The sequence below is a fragment of the Odontesthes bonariensis genome, chromosome 8, assembly GCF_027942865.1.
Source record: "Odontesthes bonariensis isolate fOdoBon6 chromosome 8, fOdoBon6.hap1, whole genome shotgun sequence".
NCBI lineage: Eukaryota > Metazoa > Chordata > Actinopteri > Atheriniformes > Atherinopsidae > Odontesthes > Odontesthes bonariensis.
In genome coordinates, this window is record NC_134513.1 from 31,343,143 (window position 1) to 31,363,574 (window position 20,432).

At 38.9% G+C, this 20,432-nt stretch overlaps 1 protein-coding gene across 2 annotated transcripts in view; it reads right to left on the reverse strand.

Annotated features, from left to right (window-relative positions):
- Nucleotides 1–17,404: 17,404 nt before the first annotated feature.
- The window catches only part of LOC142385869 (uncharacterized), a 35,712-nt gene continuing 32,684 nt past the window's right edge, over nucleotides 17,405–20,432 (reverse strand). For both annotated transcript variants that reach the window (XM_075472565.1, XM_075472564.1), the window contains exon 5: nucleotides 17,405–19,080. In XM_075472565.1, coding sequence (XP_075328680.1) covers nucleotides 18,744–19,080 — 337 coding nt within the window. In that variant the 3' untranslated portion in view covers nucleotides 17,405–18,743. The remainder of the gene's footprint in view (nucleotides 19,081–20,432) is intronic.

Below are 20,432 nucleotides of genomic sequence, written 5' to 3' on the forward strand. Positions count from 1 at the left end.
AATGTATGTTACACATCATCTGGCAGTTAATGGCATTAGCAATGAAAGCTAATGCTATGAAAAAAATACAAGGGAATGTGCTCCAAGGCTTTATTTCAGGAACTGTTTTTGATAAGATGAATACTTGAATATTGACTCTTGTTTACACTGCCAGCCCCTGGATAAATGGATGTGGTTACCAAACGACATCCAAATTCTGTCCTCCCACCAGATTTCTCATCATGAAACCTATCAATGAAACATCTTTATTTTCAAAGGTTTAGTGAATCCAAACAACTTGTCACAGAAAGGGTTTTTGTCAGTGGTTTCAGATGTCCATTTGAGAGAGGGAGTGCGAGGGAAAACCACATCAATCAAGTGGAAGCAGAAAATCCAAGAGAAGTTACAGAGAGAAAACAAACGTTGGGGTTTTTACATGAAGGATTTGATATAGGGGCTGCATGGTGGTGTGGTGGTTAGCACCATCACCTCACAGCAAGAGGGTTCCAGGTTCAGCTCCTGCCTGGGGCCTCTCTGTGTGGAGTTTGCATGTTCTCCCCATGTATTCTCTCCGGGTACTCTGGCTTCCTCCCACTGACCAAAAACTTGCATGTTAGGTTAATTAGTGTCTCTGAAATTGTCCTTAGGAGTGAGTGTGAGTGTGAGTGTGTGTATGTGTATGTGGTTGTTTGTCTCATTTGTCTCTGTGATGGACTGGCAGCCTGTCCAGGGTGTACCCCGCCTCTCGCCCGATGACCGCTGGGATAGGCTCCAGCCCCCCTGCGACCCAACCGACAGATTCAGCAGGTATAGAAAATGGATGGATGGATGAATTTGATATAAAGTTTGCATGTCTAAAGGCCACTAAAAATATTGAGCCCTGGAATGCCTATACTGTGTTTTAACATATCCCATCTTTAGTGTGACCCACTGAACTCCTGGGAACATATGGAGGACCCATCAGTGATTAGTGCTAACAAGAGTTAGGTCAACATGTTTTCATGTGTATACCTTCCTGTTACCCAGTAATAGTATTTGAACAGCCTACTGTTGCACAGAAAAGTTGGGATAGGATTTGTGTTGTCAGGAAGACGATCATGTTGCAGTCTCTGAATGTCAGTGCACCACAGTATCCTCTTCTAAATTAAAACTTTTTAAATTTTTAAAAAGCAGCTGTTCTGATGAAAGGCAGTTTAGAGAGATCTTCATTGGCTTGAAAGAGTCAGAATGCACTTCAGATACTATACAAGCAGTGCTCTAAGCAAGGGATGAAGCCCCAATCACGAATGATTATGTCATCAAACTACTGTGAGCTCATTGGCTGGTCAGTAGCAGCCATCTAGAATTGACAGGCAAGGGAGCTGACCCAAAAAATTAAATCTTACTGATCACAAAAGAACCCCAGTATTGTACTGTTGACTGATATTAACAGTGTGAGGCCATGTGATGTGTGGCTTTTAGTCTAACTTAGTGTCTGGTCTCAAAACAGCACTTGAAAACTCGGGTGATATCACTGGTTCCTCAAATCTTGAAATTATGATATGATTACATTGCCTTGAATACAAATAGCCTCTGACAAGGTTTTAGCTGTAAATCAACAGTACTGCAGTCTTTATGGCTTTAAAAGCGGAACTGACAATATTTGCTGTTGCCATCTGTGCCATTTGAATTGGATACTAAAGCTTACTGTACATGCCCTGCTTTCTAAAGACAAAATGTCTGATATTTGTATGTAATAACTGTTGTCAAGTGTCTGCTGTAACAATGAATTTAAGCTAAATTCTTTGACATTAAACTAGTATTTTTCAGAACATGTCTTTTTTAAGTTTTGGTCTGAATCTATTTCAGTCCTTGTCACAAGTATGCTCTAATGCTCTGATTTAAGTGAATCCAAGCAACATTCATAGTTTGAACTGGGTTACAAAATGAGTTTTTATTAAAATAATTTATTTACAGTCAATTCAATGTTTTTTTAATCTTCTATTCTACATGTTTTTTTTCTGTATGTCAACAAAGGCCTCTGTAGTCTTGGAGGTCTCACAAAGCTAGATCTACTGTACTAATACAGAGCTGTCTCAATGGTAGACAACATGGTAACTTTCTGTTGACAGTCAACAGTTATTAGCTGTCGATGTTCAATGATTCATACCAGTTTAGATCCAGTTTAGCTGCGAAGTGCAACAAAACAAAGACTAAAAAAAAGAAGTACAATGATTCATCTGGCATTTCAGTCAGATTCACATTTTTTGATTGTATTTAACTTTTTAGATCCAGTTTGTAGATTCTTGTGACACAAATATCAACTGAAAACTGCTGGGTGATCTCCCATGATGCACCTCTCCTCACTCTGCTCGCTTTACTCTCCATGTACATATGACATTATTGTTGTCATTAACTTTTATTTCTCTTTCTTAGTAGGTATCTTAGCTGGTGTTATGACACTTATGGTCCCCTCTTTCCCTTTCCTCTCAACTCCTAACCTGTCGAGGCAGAACGCCGCCCTTCCTGAGTCTGGTTCTGCCAAAGGTTTCTTCCTATTAAAAGGAAGTTTTTTCTTTCTACCGTTGCCTTGTGCATGTTCAGGATGGGGAATTGGATTGAAGAGCAGTTTTGATGCAATCTGTTGGTTTCTCTAGCTCGGCAACTTGCGTTTTTTTATATTGGCTTTGTATGAATTTCATGAAATTGATTTGATTGGCTCATGATTGTATTACAATGCATTGGATTGTAGTTGGACTGTATCTTTGAATTGCCTTGAGATTAAATTTGTTGTAATTTGGTGCTGTATGAATAAAATTAAATTGAAATGAAATTGAATTTAAAACCCCAATATTTACCTTTGCTCTATGGTGCCTGGGTTAGAGCCATGGTTTGGATTGTACCTCTTGGGCTATTACAGTAACGTGGCAGTGCAACGTGGGACACAAAGTCAAAAATATGAATCATCTACAGAAATGAGTAGTGTTCTAAGATAGTGAAAATACAATTCTTATTCTTACAGCATCTTACACTTATTAAACAAAAAGTTATGATCATTTTATTGAATTTCTGCCACTAGATGCCCCCAAATATTATACACTGAATATCAAATCAGTTTTAGCTAATTTAAACCTGGTAAAAAAAAACATAAAAAAGATACCCAATTGGACTTTAGTCAGAAAATTGGGGGAAATAAAAAATCAGATTAAAGAAATTTATGAGGCAGACATTCAGGAAAAAATAACCTACCTGAAACAGAGGTATTATGAAGTAGGCAGTAAATCAGCTAAAATTCTGGCCCACAAATTAAGAAAACAACAAGCAGAGAGGGTAGTACATACAATGTACCCAAACACCAAACAAATGAAACATGAGATTCAAGATATACACAGTTGTTTTGAAAAATATTACAAAAACCTATATGCCCGGATGGCCAGTAAGGGGGATAAGTCACCTGAATCTCTGCTTGCGTCACTTAATCTCCCAACAATTATAGAAGACCATAGTGGCCAATGTGACTATAGGAGAACTCCAAAAGGCAATCTCTAGACTCAAACCTAAGAAGTCTCAAGGTTCTGATGGGTTTACAGCAGAATCGTATAAGACTTTTAGTGACTCTTTATCACCATTGTTGCTCAGAACATTTAATTGGGTTCTTAAGAAAGGAGAAATTCCTCCATCTTGGAGGGAAGCGATTATAACTGTGATACCGAAAGAAGGGAAACATCGGACAGACTGCTCCAATTATCGCCCAATTAGCTTGTTGAACCAGGATTATAAACTCTTCACATCAAATTTAGCAAAACGCTTAGAAATGAGACTTCCAGACATTATATAGTCGGACCAAACAGGTTTCATTAGACAGAGGCAAAAACAGGACAATGTTTGGAGGACATTATATGTAATTAACCTTATAAACAAGGATAACTTAGAGGCTGTCCTTTTAGGCTTTCAACTCTGTTGATTGGTCTTTCTTATATAAGATATTAGAGAGAGTCCAGTTCCATGATGATTTTGTTAAGACAGTACAAGCTTTATATGATAAACCAACAGCTAAAATTCGGAAAGAGGATGTTGACAGGTTGTCCTGTGTCCCTACTCTTATTTGCTATTTTTATAGAGCCCTTGAGTCAGTGGATAAGACAGAATGAGAAGATAAGGGGGATCATGGTGTCTCAAGAAGAACACAAAATTGCTCTGTTCGCAGATGATATTTTGATATACTTGAGGCATCCAACCACTTCCCTTCCAGAATTGCTCATAACCCTGAGAGAATATGGTTTATTTTCAGGTTATAAACTAAACACCCTCAAATCTCAAATTTTGACATTTAATTACTCTCCTAGCCAATCCATCAGAGAGGAATTTAAAGTGCATTGGGAATCAAATATAATTAAATATTTAGGTGTGAATATTCCTAAACACCTGAACAGAATTATATCAGAGAACTATGACCCCTAATTTCCAAAATTAAATCTGATCTGACCAGATGGAATCTAGTCCCTTTTTTAGGATTAGGACAGAGGGTGGAGCAATAAAAATTAATGTGTTACCTAGATTATTATATCTGTTCCAAAACATACCAGTAGAACTTCCAAAGGAGAAATTTCGAGAATTAGAGAAATTAATATCACGAGTCATCTGGCAGGGGAAGAAGCCAAGAATTCGCTATAAGACTCTTCATTTAGCAAAAGACAAAGGAGGCCTCTCTCTCCCGAACATTAAAAATTATTATCAAGCAGTGCACATAAAAATTTCGGTTAACATTTGTAACCCCTCCTATAAAGCGAAGTGGAAAGACATAGAATGTCAGATATCTAGTGATATCCCATTACAAGCAATTGTTGGTAACTTGTCTAAAAGACACAAACCCATTGATAAAAATGTCAATTAGTATTTGGCACAGGGTAGTCAATTAAAACAAGGCTAAAGAACCATGCCGGATCATAAGATGAATAGGATATGACCAAACAAGATGGATGCCAGATTTAAACAGTGGGCTGATAAAGGGTTAATAAAACACAGTGACCTCTACGAGGGGGGCACGCTGCAATAATTTCAGGATCTAAAAACTCGATTTGGTTTAACCAATCAGGATTTTTATAGATTTTTGCAACTTAGACATTACCTAGAGAAAATAATGAGAAAGGAGCAATTGCAACAAACTAATTTGCGTATAGTGAAGATATTTCTACTCGCCTACAGGTCAGACCCTGGACGTGGAAACATATCAAAGATATATAAGGTGTTACAAGAGGTAGAAGGGGAAGATACTGCATATATAAAGGAGAAATTGGAGAAGGAGAGTAACACCATGATGCAGATGGAAACATGGGAAAAAATAATTGCACAACAGTGGAAAAGTACGTCTGCCCTGTCCTGGAGAGAATTTGGGTGGAAGAATATAGTTAGATTTTTTAGAGTTCCAGCGCAAAGGATCTCTCTGGGAGTAAGTACATCCTGTTGGAGATCCTGTGGAGAGAATAAGGCACTTTCATATGTTTTGGGACTTTCCAGTCATTTCAAAATATTGGAAAGAAATTAAATTGACCATGGAGAAAATCATGAAAATAGTGATTCCACCTGAGTTTGAGACTTTATGCCTGGGATTAAGACCGGGCATAAAGTCATAAAGTCCTGTGAAGGGGTCTGAAAACATATATATCTATAATATCCTATTACTAGCGAGTAAGAAAGCTATCACAAGGAAATGGTTGGTAAAAGATTCTCCTACAGCCGAGGACTGGATCAAAGTGGTTCAGGATATCTTTACAATGGAGAAGCTGACATTCGTTCTTAGGCTTGAACAAGATACCTTTGAAAGTTACTGGAAGATCTGATAGACTTTATTACAACTTTTAGGCAAGATAATGGGTAATGGTGTAAAAAAAAAACGTTTTTTTACTCCACTCCACTCACCTGGTTCAGTTTTCTTTATTTCTAAAAAAAATTGTTCTTATATTGCAATTTATTCTGCAGTTAGGTGATCACAGCCAGAAAACTAAGAGTTCATGTGTGTCCTCCTTTTTTCCGAGGGCAGTTTTGGCTGTGATATGCACACTTTGGTAGGAACCATGCTATATTATTGTATTGATGAAGATCTATTAGTCGAGTGTCTTGTGCTATATACACAATGTAAAAGCCTGTGTTATAGTATTGTATTGATTGTAAGTACACTGCAGATGAATAAATAAATGTTGGGGGAAAAAAAGTATCTATTTTAGCTGGTAAACAGCTTATCAAAGAACACAACAATATATAGTACACACTTATTGTTTACTGGTACTAGTTTATCTTTATCCATATCATTTCTTTCCTCTTGCAGGGCAACACATTTGTCTTGCCTTTGAGATATAAAATAGAGGACCTATGAGGAGACCAACCTTAGGGAATAGCCTAGATAATTCAAAAACAGTACACATCACACTATCCATGGCTCTATTCAAGTAGAATTTGTATAAGACTAGGGGAAACATCACCAGGACTGGAAAGTAAGACATCACTGCAGGAACCACGATAGCCAACACATTACCCACTGCCTGTCTCTTTAGTGGTGTCATACAGTGGGCTTGGTTTCCACCTGTGGTCAGTGCAGGACTTTGCTGCCATAGTGACCAGACAACGCCCCCAAGGCAGGCGAGCATTAGGAGAAAGAGGAAGGAGATGAAGATAGAAACAGGCACCATCATTATAATTATGTCGTTCTTCAACCCTGCAAAATACAATAAAATGAATACTATTATCTGGTCTAAATTTACATTCAATGTTTATCAGAATGTGAAACTGATTTTATCTTCCAAATGAGAATTATTTTGATAAATCATTAAATTCGAGGGGTCCAAATATTTCTAAAGGCTAAAGTTGTAGACAAAAAACCTTGAAAAAAAAAAAAAAGATTCCCTTAGGCTTTAATATTTTTAATGTATTCCCCATTATTTTATTGTATCTAGCATTATGAGCTTTTCAATCAGAAAAAGGAAAATTTGAAGACTCAGTTCGTCCTATTATAGCTGCATTTGAGTTGCTAGCAAGTTTCACTCCTGAGTTGTCATCCAGCACTTACCCATAGCCAAGCAGAAGGACAAGGTGATCACCCACACCACGGCAGAAACAGCCATTCGGTATTCCCTCCTTCTCACTCTTAGATACAGCACAGGTTTCATCACCGCCAGGTAGCGCTCAATACACATACAGGTCAGCAGCAGTGGACAGCCAACCAGGTTGAACATACTGAAGATATCTTTTGCCTCATTCATGTCACTGCTTGTGCTGGAATTGACTGAAAAGAGGTGTGAATTGACAATTAACAACTTCCTGGACAACTTTAGCACAAACCATATGTAACATCTTTGCTAGCTAAACTTCTTCTATGATGACAGGGAAGCGTATAACGCTACACTGCTGAGTAGTTCTGGGACAACTGTGCATTGAAAACCAATGCAAAAAGCTCCTGACAATCATCTTTAAATGAATAAAAAAATAAATAGATTGTTTTCAATGGCAGGTAATGTTATTATTTAAAGCCATGGCTATCTTTATTTGATGTAACACAATCAATAGCTCTCTGCATTACTTAAAATGAAAAAAGGATCAGAAACCTTGATGAAAGATTTATTGCAGGACTTGTTGCCTGTTTTAGTTCATTTAATTGCTTTTGTGGATAATTCCACATAATTTTCACAGTCTTTCCACAAACCTTGATGCTCGTATGTTTTACAAGATCTGGCAACACTGACAAGACACTCAATGAACTGATGTGGGATGTGTCATGGAATGTTTGAATTTGTTGATCAAAATGCTCACCTGAATGATTACTGATCACTATAGCCATTTCAGAAACGCTTTTCTCAAAAAACAAGCAGAAAGGCATTATAGATAGGCTGAGAAGATCCATCGCAGCAAGATTCACACCTAAAACCTGCAAGACAAGGGTTTAGTAAAATCCCTCCGTGCAGAATATTCTGTCCTCATCCTTGAGTGTGAATTATTGTTCCAAAAAGATAACTCAGAGGTTGGTTTATCATCCCTAAAATTAATCAACTCTTATGACCCAACAAATGTGTGGGTGTTTTCTTAAGACATTTGTACATATGAATGGGAAAGTCCATTTCACCAAAATTGCGAATGCAATGAATGCTAAACCTACCTGTGAGGCAGCCAGTGTTCTTCCATCCCTAAAAAGCAACCAAAGCAGGGCAGCATTAGCCATCACCCCTGTGATCAAAGTGAAAATATCGACAACATGCCAGGTTTCAGCCCAACCCAGTTGACGGCAGTTCTGTAACATAGCCTGCAAATAGCTAATCCCGTTAGGGATTGTATTGCTGAGAATGTCCGGAGGATGCATGATGGCAGTCTTCAATACAGGGTCACTCCTAATGGAAGCCTGCAAAAGCAAAGAGGGTGATAATTTGACTTCACCCTATGTCCTTGTCGGAGATACATGTGAGATCTTTGTCATGGACTTCTCATGACCTTTGTAACAGTTGGAATTAAAAAAGTAGAAAAAAACAAAAATAATCCCACAGCTCTGAAAATTGCTCAGATTATTGTTTTTGTTTCTATGCTGTATGGAACATTGCAAATAATATTTCTGGTAGTGAAAACGACTCTGTACTGAGCCATCAACTGCAGATTATCCCAGATGAGTTTTGAGAGTATTTTCAGCCTTTCACCAGATGTCAGATTAGCTTCAATGTTTGAACCTGACTTGCAATGCTAAGGTGAAGTAAGGACAGTGATTCAACAAAACAGGATTTTCCAAAGAAATATTACTGTGTAGTTATTGAAACATTTTAATACCAGGGCCACCTCATATTCAACTCTGTTCACCTTTTGTTGCTTTGTCTAAACCTGGTTAAAGCAACCAATACTACATGCTACTGACTATCATACATTTTTTTTTTAAATCTTGTTTATAGGAAACATGTTTAAGGCTTTAAAAGCTATATATTGGCTAAATGAATCTAAAACCTTTAAGATAATTTCATCACATTTGATGTAATCCTAGACAGTTTTGTTTTACAAATTGAAACATAAAAAAAAAAAATCCTCATTGTGTTTATGTTAAAGAAACTTAGCCACTTGATTTCCTCACATGAATGATCTTTTTTCTAATTCACAGATATGATAAAAAGCTCCCTCTTACCTCTTTTCTTTCTGCCAGGACTCTCTCTCGACCTCCTGCAGCTGAGAGCCTTTTCAGCCTCCAAAAGATGCAAACACACCCACACACAAATTAGCAGGTGTCTGGTGTTGTTTTTTTTACACTTAAATGCAAAGAAGATTTTAATTTATTTTAATGTATAAACATTAGCTCGCTGTTCTTCCATCACTCAATTGGACAAATAGACACCAATGAAGAAAATTATACTTGTTGCCGTGAAGGTCTAGTTGGTCCAGGGCCATGTTTACCACAGTGTAGCATCCCGTCTTCTTTTGACAAAAGTCTGGAAATGTCTGGGAACTGAGGAGACCAGTTGCTGGACCTGGAATGTTGTGCCATTAAAGCTTAATACTATTCTAGCTGCTCAACAGTCCTGCTTTCTCTTTGTTGTATTTTGCACTTCATGATGAATCAAATGTTCACAACTGGTAAAATGTCTTGATTGCAGGCAGATCGGTCCAGCACCCAGACTCATCTACTACTATGTAGTAGATGCACTTCATGGTTTAGCATTGTCTTGCTGAAATAGGCAAGGCCTTTTCTGAAAGAGACATCATCTTGAAGGAAACCTGTCTAAAACCTGAATATAATTCCTTTCCATGTGTGTATGTTGCCAGTTCCACAGTCACTAATACTGCCCAATACCATCAGAGATGCAAGTTTTTGAGCTGAGTGCCGATAACAAGGATGGTTCTTCTCTTCCAAAGTCTGGAAGACATGCCACCCATGAGTTTCAAAAGAATTTCACATTTTAACTCATCTGACAACAAACCAGTTTTCCACTTACCTTATTCTGTTTTAAAAGAGCTTTGGTCCAGAGAAGATGGCAACATTTCTGGATCATATTCACAAATGTCTTCTTCTTTGTATGATAGAGCTTTAACCTGCATTTATGGATGACACTGTGAAATATGTTCATTGTGATCACTAACTGTTTTAATCCAGTGCTGCCTAGAGGCCTGACGATCACTGGTGTCCAAGTACTGATTCTTGGCTGCGTTCGCTCTGCACTGAGATGTCTTCAGATTATCTGAATCTTTTGATGACATTTTGTACTGTACACGATGGAATGTCTTATCTCTCTTTATGGTGCTCTTTTTATAGTCAGTTATGCTAAGATCAAATTAGCAGCAATATGTTTCTTCCATCTAAAGCATCACCTACTTTTTCAGCCATTTGTTTCCCCGTCTCAACTTTTTTGAGTCTAACTTTGAACATTTGACATATTTTCTACGTTCTGTTGTGATGAAAATATTAGTGTGTGAGACTTGCAAATAATTGCGTTCTGTTTCTATTTACAGAGTTCTCCTGGAATTGGTGTTAACACACAATTTTGACTTTTTGCCAGACCAATTTGTAATCATTTATTGACTTTTTCACCCCTCCCACCCATTGTCAGCCCTCTAGACAATCTGTATTTGATCATGAATTTTGGAAGATAGGAATTTTGTGGAGGAACTGAAAAGTCAAATCTCAAGAGAGAAAGTGAAAAATGTTGGCTCACAGTGCAAAACTGTCAAGTTGCACAATGGCAGTTTTAAGAATTGTACACTTACTATGTTTTTCTTACACTTTTTACTACACAGACACAGCTTACATTTTAATCCCAGCTTGTTAGTGTTCAACCTTCACATTTTGACTGTGAGACTGACACCCCTTTCCCAGGCTCTCATGACACAAATCCATTTATTCAAGCAGTGAAAAATTCACGACTGATAAGGCGACCGTGTGAACACGGACAGCACACAGACAGACAGAAAAGGCAACAAACACATTTGTCTGACCACATTTTTGCTCTGTCACTGATGTCCTGTGGAGTCAGACAAGCCACTTTATTTCCATCATGTATCAGTATCACTCTGCAGGCAGATGAGGGGTCCGTTTCACGTAGCAGGTTCAACCAACTCTGAGTCTATTCCTGATCTCTGAGTTGATCTACTCTGAGATAGAAAACCCTGAGTTTTCGGTTCCGGAAACGCTGATTTGAGTGAGGTTGATCAACTCTGAGTAAGTTCACCTTGAGTTTAGCGCGTGCACCACAACTTTAAAAAGCCAGAATCAATGGAGCCCCGATTCGACGAGTCACCTTGGCAACGGGGAAGAGGAGGGGCTACGTTTTTCACCAACCTCGAATTGGAAATCTTGATGCGCTCATACGGCGAGTTTCAATACGTTTTTAGAAATAAGTGCAACACCGCTGCAGCAGCAAAAGTGTAAGTTTAAATGTAGTCCTTTGCAATCACAATAATATTATAGGGAAACTGCTTGAATGGTAGCCCATTCATTTATTTCATTTAGGAGCAATCCCGCAGGGGAGAGCGCTCTTGGCAGCAGTTTAAGATGAAATATAAAAACATTGTTCAAACAGGTGAGACCTCGGCATGGAGGTACCTCATTTTGATCATGTTTTACACTGTAAAATAAATATTAAGTGGCTATTTGACTGTGCAGTTATTTTATTCCCAACATAATGCTGTTTTCACACACATAAACCATGTCTTCTCATCTATACCATCCATCCATCCATTATCTATACCGCTGAATCCGTCAGTCGGGTCGCGGGGGGGCTGGAGCCTATCCCAGCGGTCAATGGGCAAGAGGCGGGGTACACCCTGGACAGGCCGCCAGTCCATCACAGGGCCACATAGAGACAAACGAGACAAACAACCATACACACTCACAGTCACTCCGAAGGACAATTTAGAGTCATCATCTATATCATGTTCTGTTAAATAATTAAGCCTATTTAAACTAACACAGACTTCTACTGAGCCAACAGAAAGAAGGCAGATGCCCGTAAAACGGGTGGTGGCCACCACCTCTAACGGGAGGGAAGTGGCTGAGGGAATCCCCGGAGGGAATCCACCCCCAAGACACGAGTGCCTTTATAAAATATAATAGGCCTATATATGTCTTTTTTAAGCCTATTCATACAAATATTTATTTGTCTTTTATGTCTTTTTTTTTCTTTTGTCCCAATAACACATTCTGATGGTGCCGCTCAAAAAGATAATTGTCTGTAAATGCAAAAATATATGCGCGGTCTGATAACCATCTCCGACAAATATTTATTTCTCTGCGCAATAATGCTGCACCTTCATCCACGGGATCGTTGTCAAAAGGACATGTTCGTGAAAAAAGTTGCCTCCTACTGTGCCTAATATTGGACTTATAGAAGTAGAAGAACTCGCTCTGCTAACTAAAGATCAGCTGTGCAGCAGCATCACAGTAAATAATAAATCACACAGATTAAAAGCTCCAAACACTTTTTCAGATAACTGATAACCTCCAAGCTGCTCCATAATGTTATTAGTCGTTCTCTTTATCATAAAATACTATCACCCTAAGAGTGCCTCATCTCAATCCTGCTCCTTCTTCTCTCATTCAACCTGAGAGCTAGGACAGTCCAAACAATACGTTTATCTACAGACTCTGAGTGATCATTGGCCGGTACTTTAAGAGTACAAGAACTACATCTAGTTATTTTAACATGAATATGATTAGGAGAGATACCAAAGTACTTAGATAAACTAAAAACAGCTTTTCAATGCTAGAATCACAGTGAAGAGATAAGAAGCAATAAAATGTCCAAAATAAATCCAGGAAAACAAGACATTCGTACAAGTTGTTGCTGAAATAAGATTTACACAAGCAGAGCATTCAGAATATTTCCTCCTTTGATTGAAAAGCTGTTGGAACAAAAACAAATGTTCTACAAAGTGAGACTTTATGATTTCCACCTGAAGCAGGACTGAGATCAGACAGTCAGACCATGTGACATAGGTTGAACAATCAGGATTTAACAGCAAGGCCAGACAGTCAGATGTCAAACAGCCGTTTATCATCTTAAAGCAGTAAAGGTTAGCCGTTATTATTTTAGAGATCATATTAACATAACTCCAAAAATTTAGCTGATCTAAATAGGCCTCCTCTGCCTCTCTTCACCAATTCTGAGTTGATAGTTATCAATATCCATACACCATTTAACTATTTAACTGCAGCAGATCTATGAAACAATTAAAATGTTCTCTTAACAAGCAGCAAAGTGCTTTATAGAGAGGTTTAAAATAGGTTAGATTATTAGGATATTAACAAAAACACAACAAAAGGCGCAACAGGCAGATACCACCAATAGCTTTCTTAAAGAGGAAAACTACAGCTGCAGTGAGACTGATTCATAACAAGACAAGTTTTGTTTTTATGACGCATTCAAAAACAGCCACAGTGACCAGAGAGCCGTACAAGAGAAACAATATATCAACACAATTAGCAGTTTCTAACCCTGCAGATAAATGATAATTGAATTAAACAGTATAGCATTGGATAGAATGGATGAAATAGAAATAAAATTATGTTTACAGTTAAAGAGATGCCACTCAACCATAGTAACAAACTGAGAATTTTAGAAAATTTTAAATAATTAGAGGTCTGAGCCGCTCTGATTGGAAAAGGAAGATTAATCCGTTTATAAGAAAAGTTTTTGTGAGCTCAGCCGGCGCCCTGTTAAACACCTACATCAACAAGAAGCAGCTGCTCCAACTGGAAGGCAAGACAATGAAAAAGAGAAATAAGTCATTGAATGGCTTACAAGAGAAATTATTCCAATATTTGGGGTACCAGAAGTGATAAGATCAGACAATGGTATTCACTTCTCTTATGAAGAACTAAGAGAAATGGAACAGATGTTTGGAACTGGACATAAGCTCGATGAAGTCTATCCCCCAGCTTCACAAGGACGAGTGGAAAGAGCAAATAAGAACCATCAAAAAGGCCCAACAAACTCTGTGTAGACACAAAGTTAACTTGGGCTGAAGCTCTCCCTATGATGTTAATTAACCTGAGATTTACTCCAGATGCCACCATGTTGTCAGGTTGTCCCACATGAGGCCTGGGCAGGGAGAAAATACCCTGTTCATTTACTACTGCACCAACAGGCTCACCCCCTGTTCTACGACAGTATGAAAACTTGTGTGAATAAGTGAAACAACTGAATAACACGGTGATGAGTATATCTCAACAGGTTACAGAAATGCTCACTAAGGAACAGGACCGCCATACTTCACTTGTTGAAGTAGGAAACTGGGTCCTAAAGAAAGTCAACAAACGTGACTGGTCCTCTCCTCTGTGGACGGGACCAAACAAGGTAGCTGCAGCTACATCGGATTGTGTAAAGGTATGGTTGATAGGAGACAGACTGAGTTACTGGAGCCACAAGACTCACTGTACTCATGCTCCAGATCCCACCGAAAGAACAATGACTGAGGAACCTCACCTACTGACAAAGACTGCATCACTGGGACTAAAACTCTGAACAGACCACTGATGATGAAAACAGTAAGAAAAACACTGCGTTGGAGATTAGACTGTGGTACCACAGTGGCAGTAACATTAATGGTTACAATCACTGCAATGCTCATTTTCATTCTCCGCCTGGGGTGGGAGAGTCGAACATGAAAAGCTCAATAGGCAATGTTTCTGATTCAACTGGAGCCGGAAAAAACTTAATACTAACCACTAACATTTCTGTCCTGCAGCAGAGAACAGCACAGGAGCAGAAACTGCAGTGGAGCAGTTCGGCAATTAATTACTTCTCAAGTTTTCCCAACAAAATTCTGTGTGTGTTTTTGTCTTCTTTTGTCTTTGTTTTGTGTTGTTTTGTGTTGTGTCTCTGTGGTGATGTGTTCTCTAAATGATTTGAAGTTTTTTCCACAGCAAAAGGAAATTGATGGTACTGAATTCTGCAGTAATGCTGCACAACATTGAGTTATATGAGCACACAAGGGTTATATCAACTGGCCAGTTGTTTTGTTTTGGGTTATTTATTTAATTTTTTTTTTATTATAATTTTTGTTTTATTTATTCATTTATCTTTATTTATTTCTTTTTTGTTTTATTTTATTTGGTTGTTTTGGTTTGGGGGACAGAAAAATGATGAATTGGGCACTAGGACTGAACCTGTGCCCACTAGTGAGGACAAGAAAGAAAATGTCCTGAGTATAAGATACAGGGCAAATGAAAATTGCTCTGGTGTGCTGCATGATTTGTTCTCCGACTAATTATTAATCCACAGATTCAGAACAACTACAGGACTCACAGCCAAGCAAAGGACAAGGAGGCCATCTGAAATTCTGGAAGGCTGTGCCCATCATGCCAGGATGATGGTTGAACAAGCACACAATCTTCAAGCGCTGTCAACAGAACATAGTGGAAATTCTCTCTTGAAATTGTCCTAAAAACAGATTAGTTAGGGAAAAGGGATGCTGAAGATCCCTCAGGAAGTGACGTACTGGTGACCTCTCCTTCCAAGATTAGGTCCGGATCAGAATGCTGAACTGATGTTCAGCCATAAGGAGAACCGAGCACCAAGCAATGACAGGATTGGACCAGAAGAGACTACACGACTCGTCACGTGGACATTAAAAAAAAAAAAGAAAAAATTGTATTTGTTCATATGTTGTATTTCATGTATTTATTATAAGCTGATTAATCATTTTTTGGGTATAAGTCAACCAATCATTAGTATAACCATTGCCAGTGGGGTGACTCGGCTGTTTGGAGCGGGACCTTAGACTTTGAAAGGTAATGAGGTGGTCGGTCGCCAAGTGGAAACGGGGCCATAGGAGAATTTTTCCCGGTTCAGCCATCGGGTTTTCGCTCCTATTCGCTGCAAAGGGTTGACGAGCCTGCTGGTAATGTTAATTGCCTTATGCACTGTTTGAGTACCAAGATGTTAGAAATTTTTTGTAGCTTCGTTATTTATTATTATGTGTTATGATGGTACTTATGGGTGAGCAGGGCCTTGACACTGCTCAAACCACATATAGTTTTCCACACAGAAGATGGGTTCGGGGCCACATACACACAGAATAATATAAATATTTATCCTTGCATACACGTAGAGGCGTGACACTTATAGTTTTTAAGAAATGTGCTCATTTGCAGAGTTATAATCAGTGAGTTATGAAGGTCTTAACCCTCTCGGAAAGAGGTTCTGTTCCGAGCAAAATGATGGAATACTCCTGATAGAAAAGTTTTTGCTAACGCATTAGAATTGTTTATTATTATTATTGTTTATTATTTTCCACATGCCTGTGCAATGAAGACTTGCTTGCTGCTGATAACGCAATGAAGAACAGCTTACACATTGATGCTTACATAATGATGACAAAAAATCTCCTCTGGTTGTGCTACACCTTAAAGTGGCCGCAGACTTGCAGTTTGGGGCCCTGCCAGGTTGGCTGCCGCTAACAGGGGTGACACAATACAGAATATGACACTCCGACCTCATTTTAAGGTTGGCATGACGAAATCATGCCAAGAGGGGGAATGTTATAAATTGGCTTTATTCTTAGACTTCATGTATTCATATTCTGTAGTTCTCTAGATAATCTATTTTCCTAGTTTGTACGGTACACTCTGCTCATACAACGCAAATGTATGTCCAACACTTTAAGATGACGTAGCGGGATAAAATAACTGGGTCAGATAAAGCGTCTCTTAGGACAGATAGGTCTGGTACAGTAGATGCACGCCTGAAACAACACGCACACACACACATCGCTTATCACATCCAAAGAACATGACGAAGACGGTGGATGGCCTGCTCACAGCATGAGTAAGTGTTCAATGATACGTTGTCAAGTGTAGGTACAACCTCTGTGATAAGGGTGAACATAAATATGAAATGTTTCCGGATCTCGGGGCTTGGCCAGACGGATTTCATGCGAGAACTCTGTCTCTCCGAGTCCAGCGCTGATACTTGACCTGTGACCTCCAATAAACACTTTGTTTAACTTACGACTGCTCCAACTGGTTCTTGGGCTTCCAATATAAAGAATCGGATCTAACATGAGGAAATCAAATGGCGTGTGTGGCTGAAAGAGGGCGGAGACAGAAAGAAACTCAAGGTTTCTTGAATAAAACCTGGTCCCGACCAGGTTAGGTTCAGAGAGTCTGTTACTCCGGTAACTGACCGAGAGGTTAAGTTACCTCTCTTTGTGAAACAGGCTAGAGTTACCCCTCTTTCTCGGGGTTGAGTTACCTCCCTTTGTGAAACGGAAAACTCAGGGTTTCCCTCATTTCAGGGTTAACCTACTCAGAGTTTTCACTAAACCTGCTACGTGAAACGGACCTCTGGTCATCTCCGTGTTTTCAGTTGTTATCAAACTGAGGGAAACGGGGTTCTTTCTCTAAATGTCAAATCCCACTTTTCTTCTTCTTCTTTCTTCTTCGACCATACTTTTCTTGCTGTGGGATATAGAACACACTGGAAGAACAATCTGAATCTGAACAGCCAATGAGCTGAACAAAAATCTCTTTATTCATGTTTGATGGCAGTCTTGTTGTCAAACAGCAAACCGTACACAGTAAAAGACATACCAGACTGTCCAGCCCAAACAGTTTAACAAGGTAAAGTGCACCTTATCAGTGTTTCTATTCAAGTTAACCTACTGAAAATAAAACTCTTGGCGGTAAAGGGGCCTTGCACAGATGATTTAAATGCACGTACATATTTCAACAGGACAAACAAAGGTTTATACTTCACATATCAGTTCAGTGCAGTTTCCAGTTTATCAAGAATAAAGCAGCAACCTCACAGTGTGTCTGACTGCTATTTTTGCAACAATATATAACTCTCAGTCTTTGACTGACAACATATTGTTTGAGCCTGTCTAGGGGCTCAGCACAATTTAAAATGAAATGATTATTTGGAGTTGTCATTTGACTCAGGTGTACATGATCCTAAACAAATCAGAAGGCCTGGAGGACCATACCAGAAAATCTTTCCAGTCAAACTGCCAACTATAGAACAAGCTTTTGTTAGGGATTATTGTGTAACACAGAGAGGTGGTGTAGAAAAATAAACAGTATTTTGCTAAGACAGCAAAGATCAATTGAGAAGGATCAGTATGTTATTGAATCCATACAAACAATGTACAATTTGCTACTTTCAATTGCATTTTAACAGTGTACTATTCCTAAATCCCTATAATCAGTCTGTTTCCCCTATTCATGAAATCCCACATAATTCTGGTCAAGAAGGAGCTAGATCCAGTGGTCAAAAGATGTACACTTGCAGGTTTAGTTAGAGCTGGATTAGATCAGGAAAGGAGATCTGTTTTAAAGTTACTGACTATGAACAAAAATTACTTAGAGCTTACGTAAAACTGCCTGAACACACCTGCTATGGCAGGTTTTACTTTCGTGAAACAAATTACAGCACTCCAAGTCACTAACCCCCTTGTCCCTTTGTTGCGACATGAAACTTTCTTTGTAAGATTTGGCGGTTAAAAGGATGAAGGATTTTCTCTAAAGACCTCGTGCTTAAATGCAGCAGCTGCAGTTCAGTAAGAATAAAGAAAAGAACAATCCTTCACTTCATGTAGGTGTACACATGTTTGGAGACATGTTTATGTTCTATACTGGCTGCATGCCCTTCGTGTTTGCTTTGGAATATGGTATTTGCAAACTTCTGTGGGTAAGAACAGGATTGGGAAAGAGTAAAAAGACATCAAATGTCTCCAAAACGTGCCAGTAACGTTTTCTGTCAGTGTGCTCCAGCAGCCCCTTCAGTGGGAATAGCAACACTCTCTGAAAATAACAAAAGTGGGAGACAAAACTATTGCCATGGCCTCTGCGGTGGTGGGTTAGGGTTGGGATAAATGGGTGCCGGTGTTGGGTGGGGGTAGACGGGCACAGCTGTGTTGGGAATGGGTGGATACGTCGGGGTGGGGTACTGAGTCATGATCCGTGGCTGGCTCTGGGTAGTGGTGTGGGCTGGGGAGGTAGCTGAGGAGGAGGAAGGGGGAAGTTGGAGGTAGAGTGGGGCAGATGGAGCAGAAGGGGCAGAGGGTGCAGTCGGGGTTGGGACCCTCTGTAGGACGACATGTGGGTATAGCTGAGACTCCGAGCGGTAGAGTCCGGGGAAAGAGGCCTTCAGCAAACTCTCCTGACTCCTGAATGGTAGGGAGACACAAAGAGCAACAAGAAAAACACTATCAGGTTGATGCAAATAAAGCAAATTAAATTACGTGTTACTTTGACTGAAGTTGATTGGTTGATACAACTCTGTCAGGAGGTAGCTACAAGACTGAGATGACAGTAAACATGAAAGTACCACAAACAAGTTTCAGACAAGTCAGGCAACAGTAACTAGCTAGTAGCCATAAGGCTTGAGGCGGTAGCTTTTCTATGTACCAAGAGTCCTCAGTTCCCAAGGTCCAATATTATACAATTATACAGTTCAATATTCAAAAATGTATGTATGAAATCAACCAAAACATTGCTTAACATTTAATTGATTTTGTCTAACCTTAACCCTAACCTATTTGATGAGTTCAAATGATAGCTATGCCACATTAAATTAACACAGACCTGACAAACATAATACACCTTACTCTTGATTACTCAACATGAGAGCAAAGCAACATTCTGTACAGCTCTGGTAACACGAGAATGATTCAGGATACAGGTTAGCATGTCAATATTTCCAATGGGTTGGGTACCAAACTGTATTTTCATAGGTGCCATCTGAACAAAAAAAGTATAATATACGGATTCCCATAAAATAAAGTGTTGCTAAATTTCAGAGCCCATTTCTAACCGTGCTTCTGAATGACTGAGTTTAATATATATATAGATTGAGACAGTGGCTGACAAGCAGTTTGTTGAAGAATAAAAGTCAGGTAAAGACTTTGTTTTCCATACATTTGTTTTATGTGAAGTTGTGTCAACTTTCTACAAGAATGATTTTCTGTTTTTGGGGTGGCACAATCTGTGAAACCTTAGATTCAGGTCTAGCCAGCAGAAGTGAATGATGAATCCAGATGGTAGATATTGGGGCCAGAGATGATAGTTTTTGTGCTTTGAATGCTGATACAGTACAAGAATAGAAGGATAACAGATGATACCTGTGACTTTAAAAATGTTATTTTGGTGAATACTTTTCTCATGTTTGGTTCTCAACATTCCAACAAATGCACTAAAAAGGAAAAAAAAAAAAAGCTTCCAGTACCAAATATCTTATGCTTTGACTATTCACATTCATCCTGTAGCATCAAAAAGAAAGTACAGCAGAAGCTGATCGTGGTTAGCAATTCCAAAATTGCATTCTGCAACTATTATCTGGCATCTTTTTCAGATCAATGAAGTTGCTGGTTAACTGTATCATTAGCATCATCTTTGGTATAGAGGGCTATTCAAAGTGATATGATCATTGATTTAAAAAAAAAAAAAAAGCAAAAAATTGACAGCCTATTAATTTACAATCAAGGTCAATCTCTCTTCTCTGTGGTGCTGAGAGATGGAG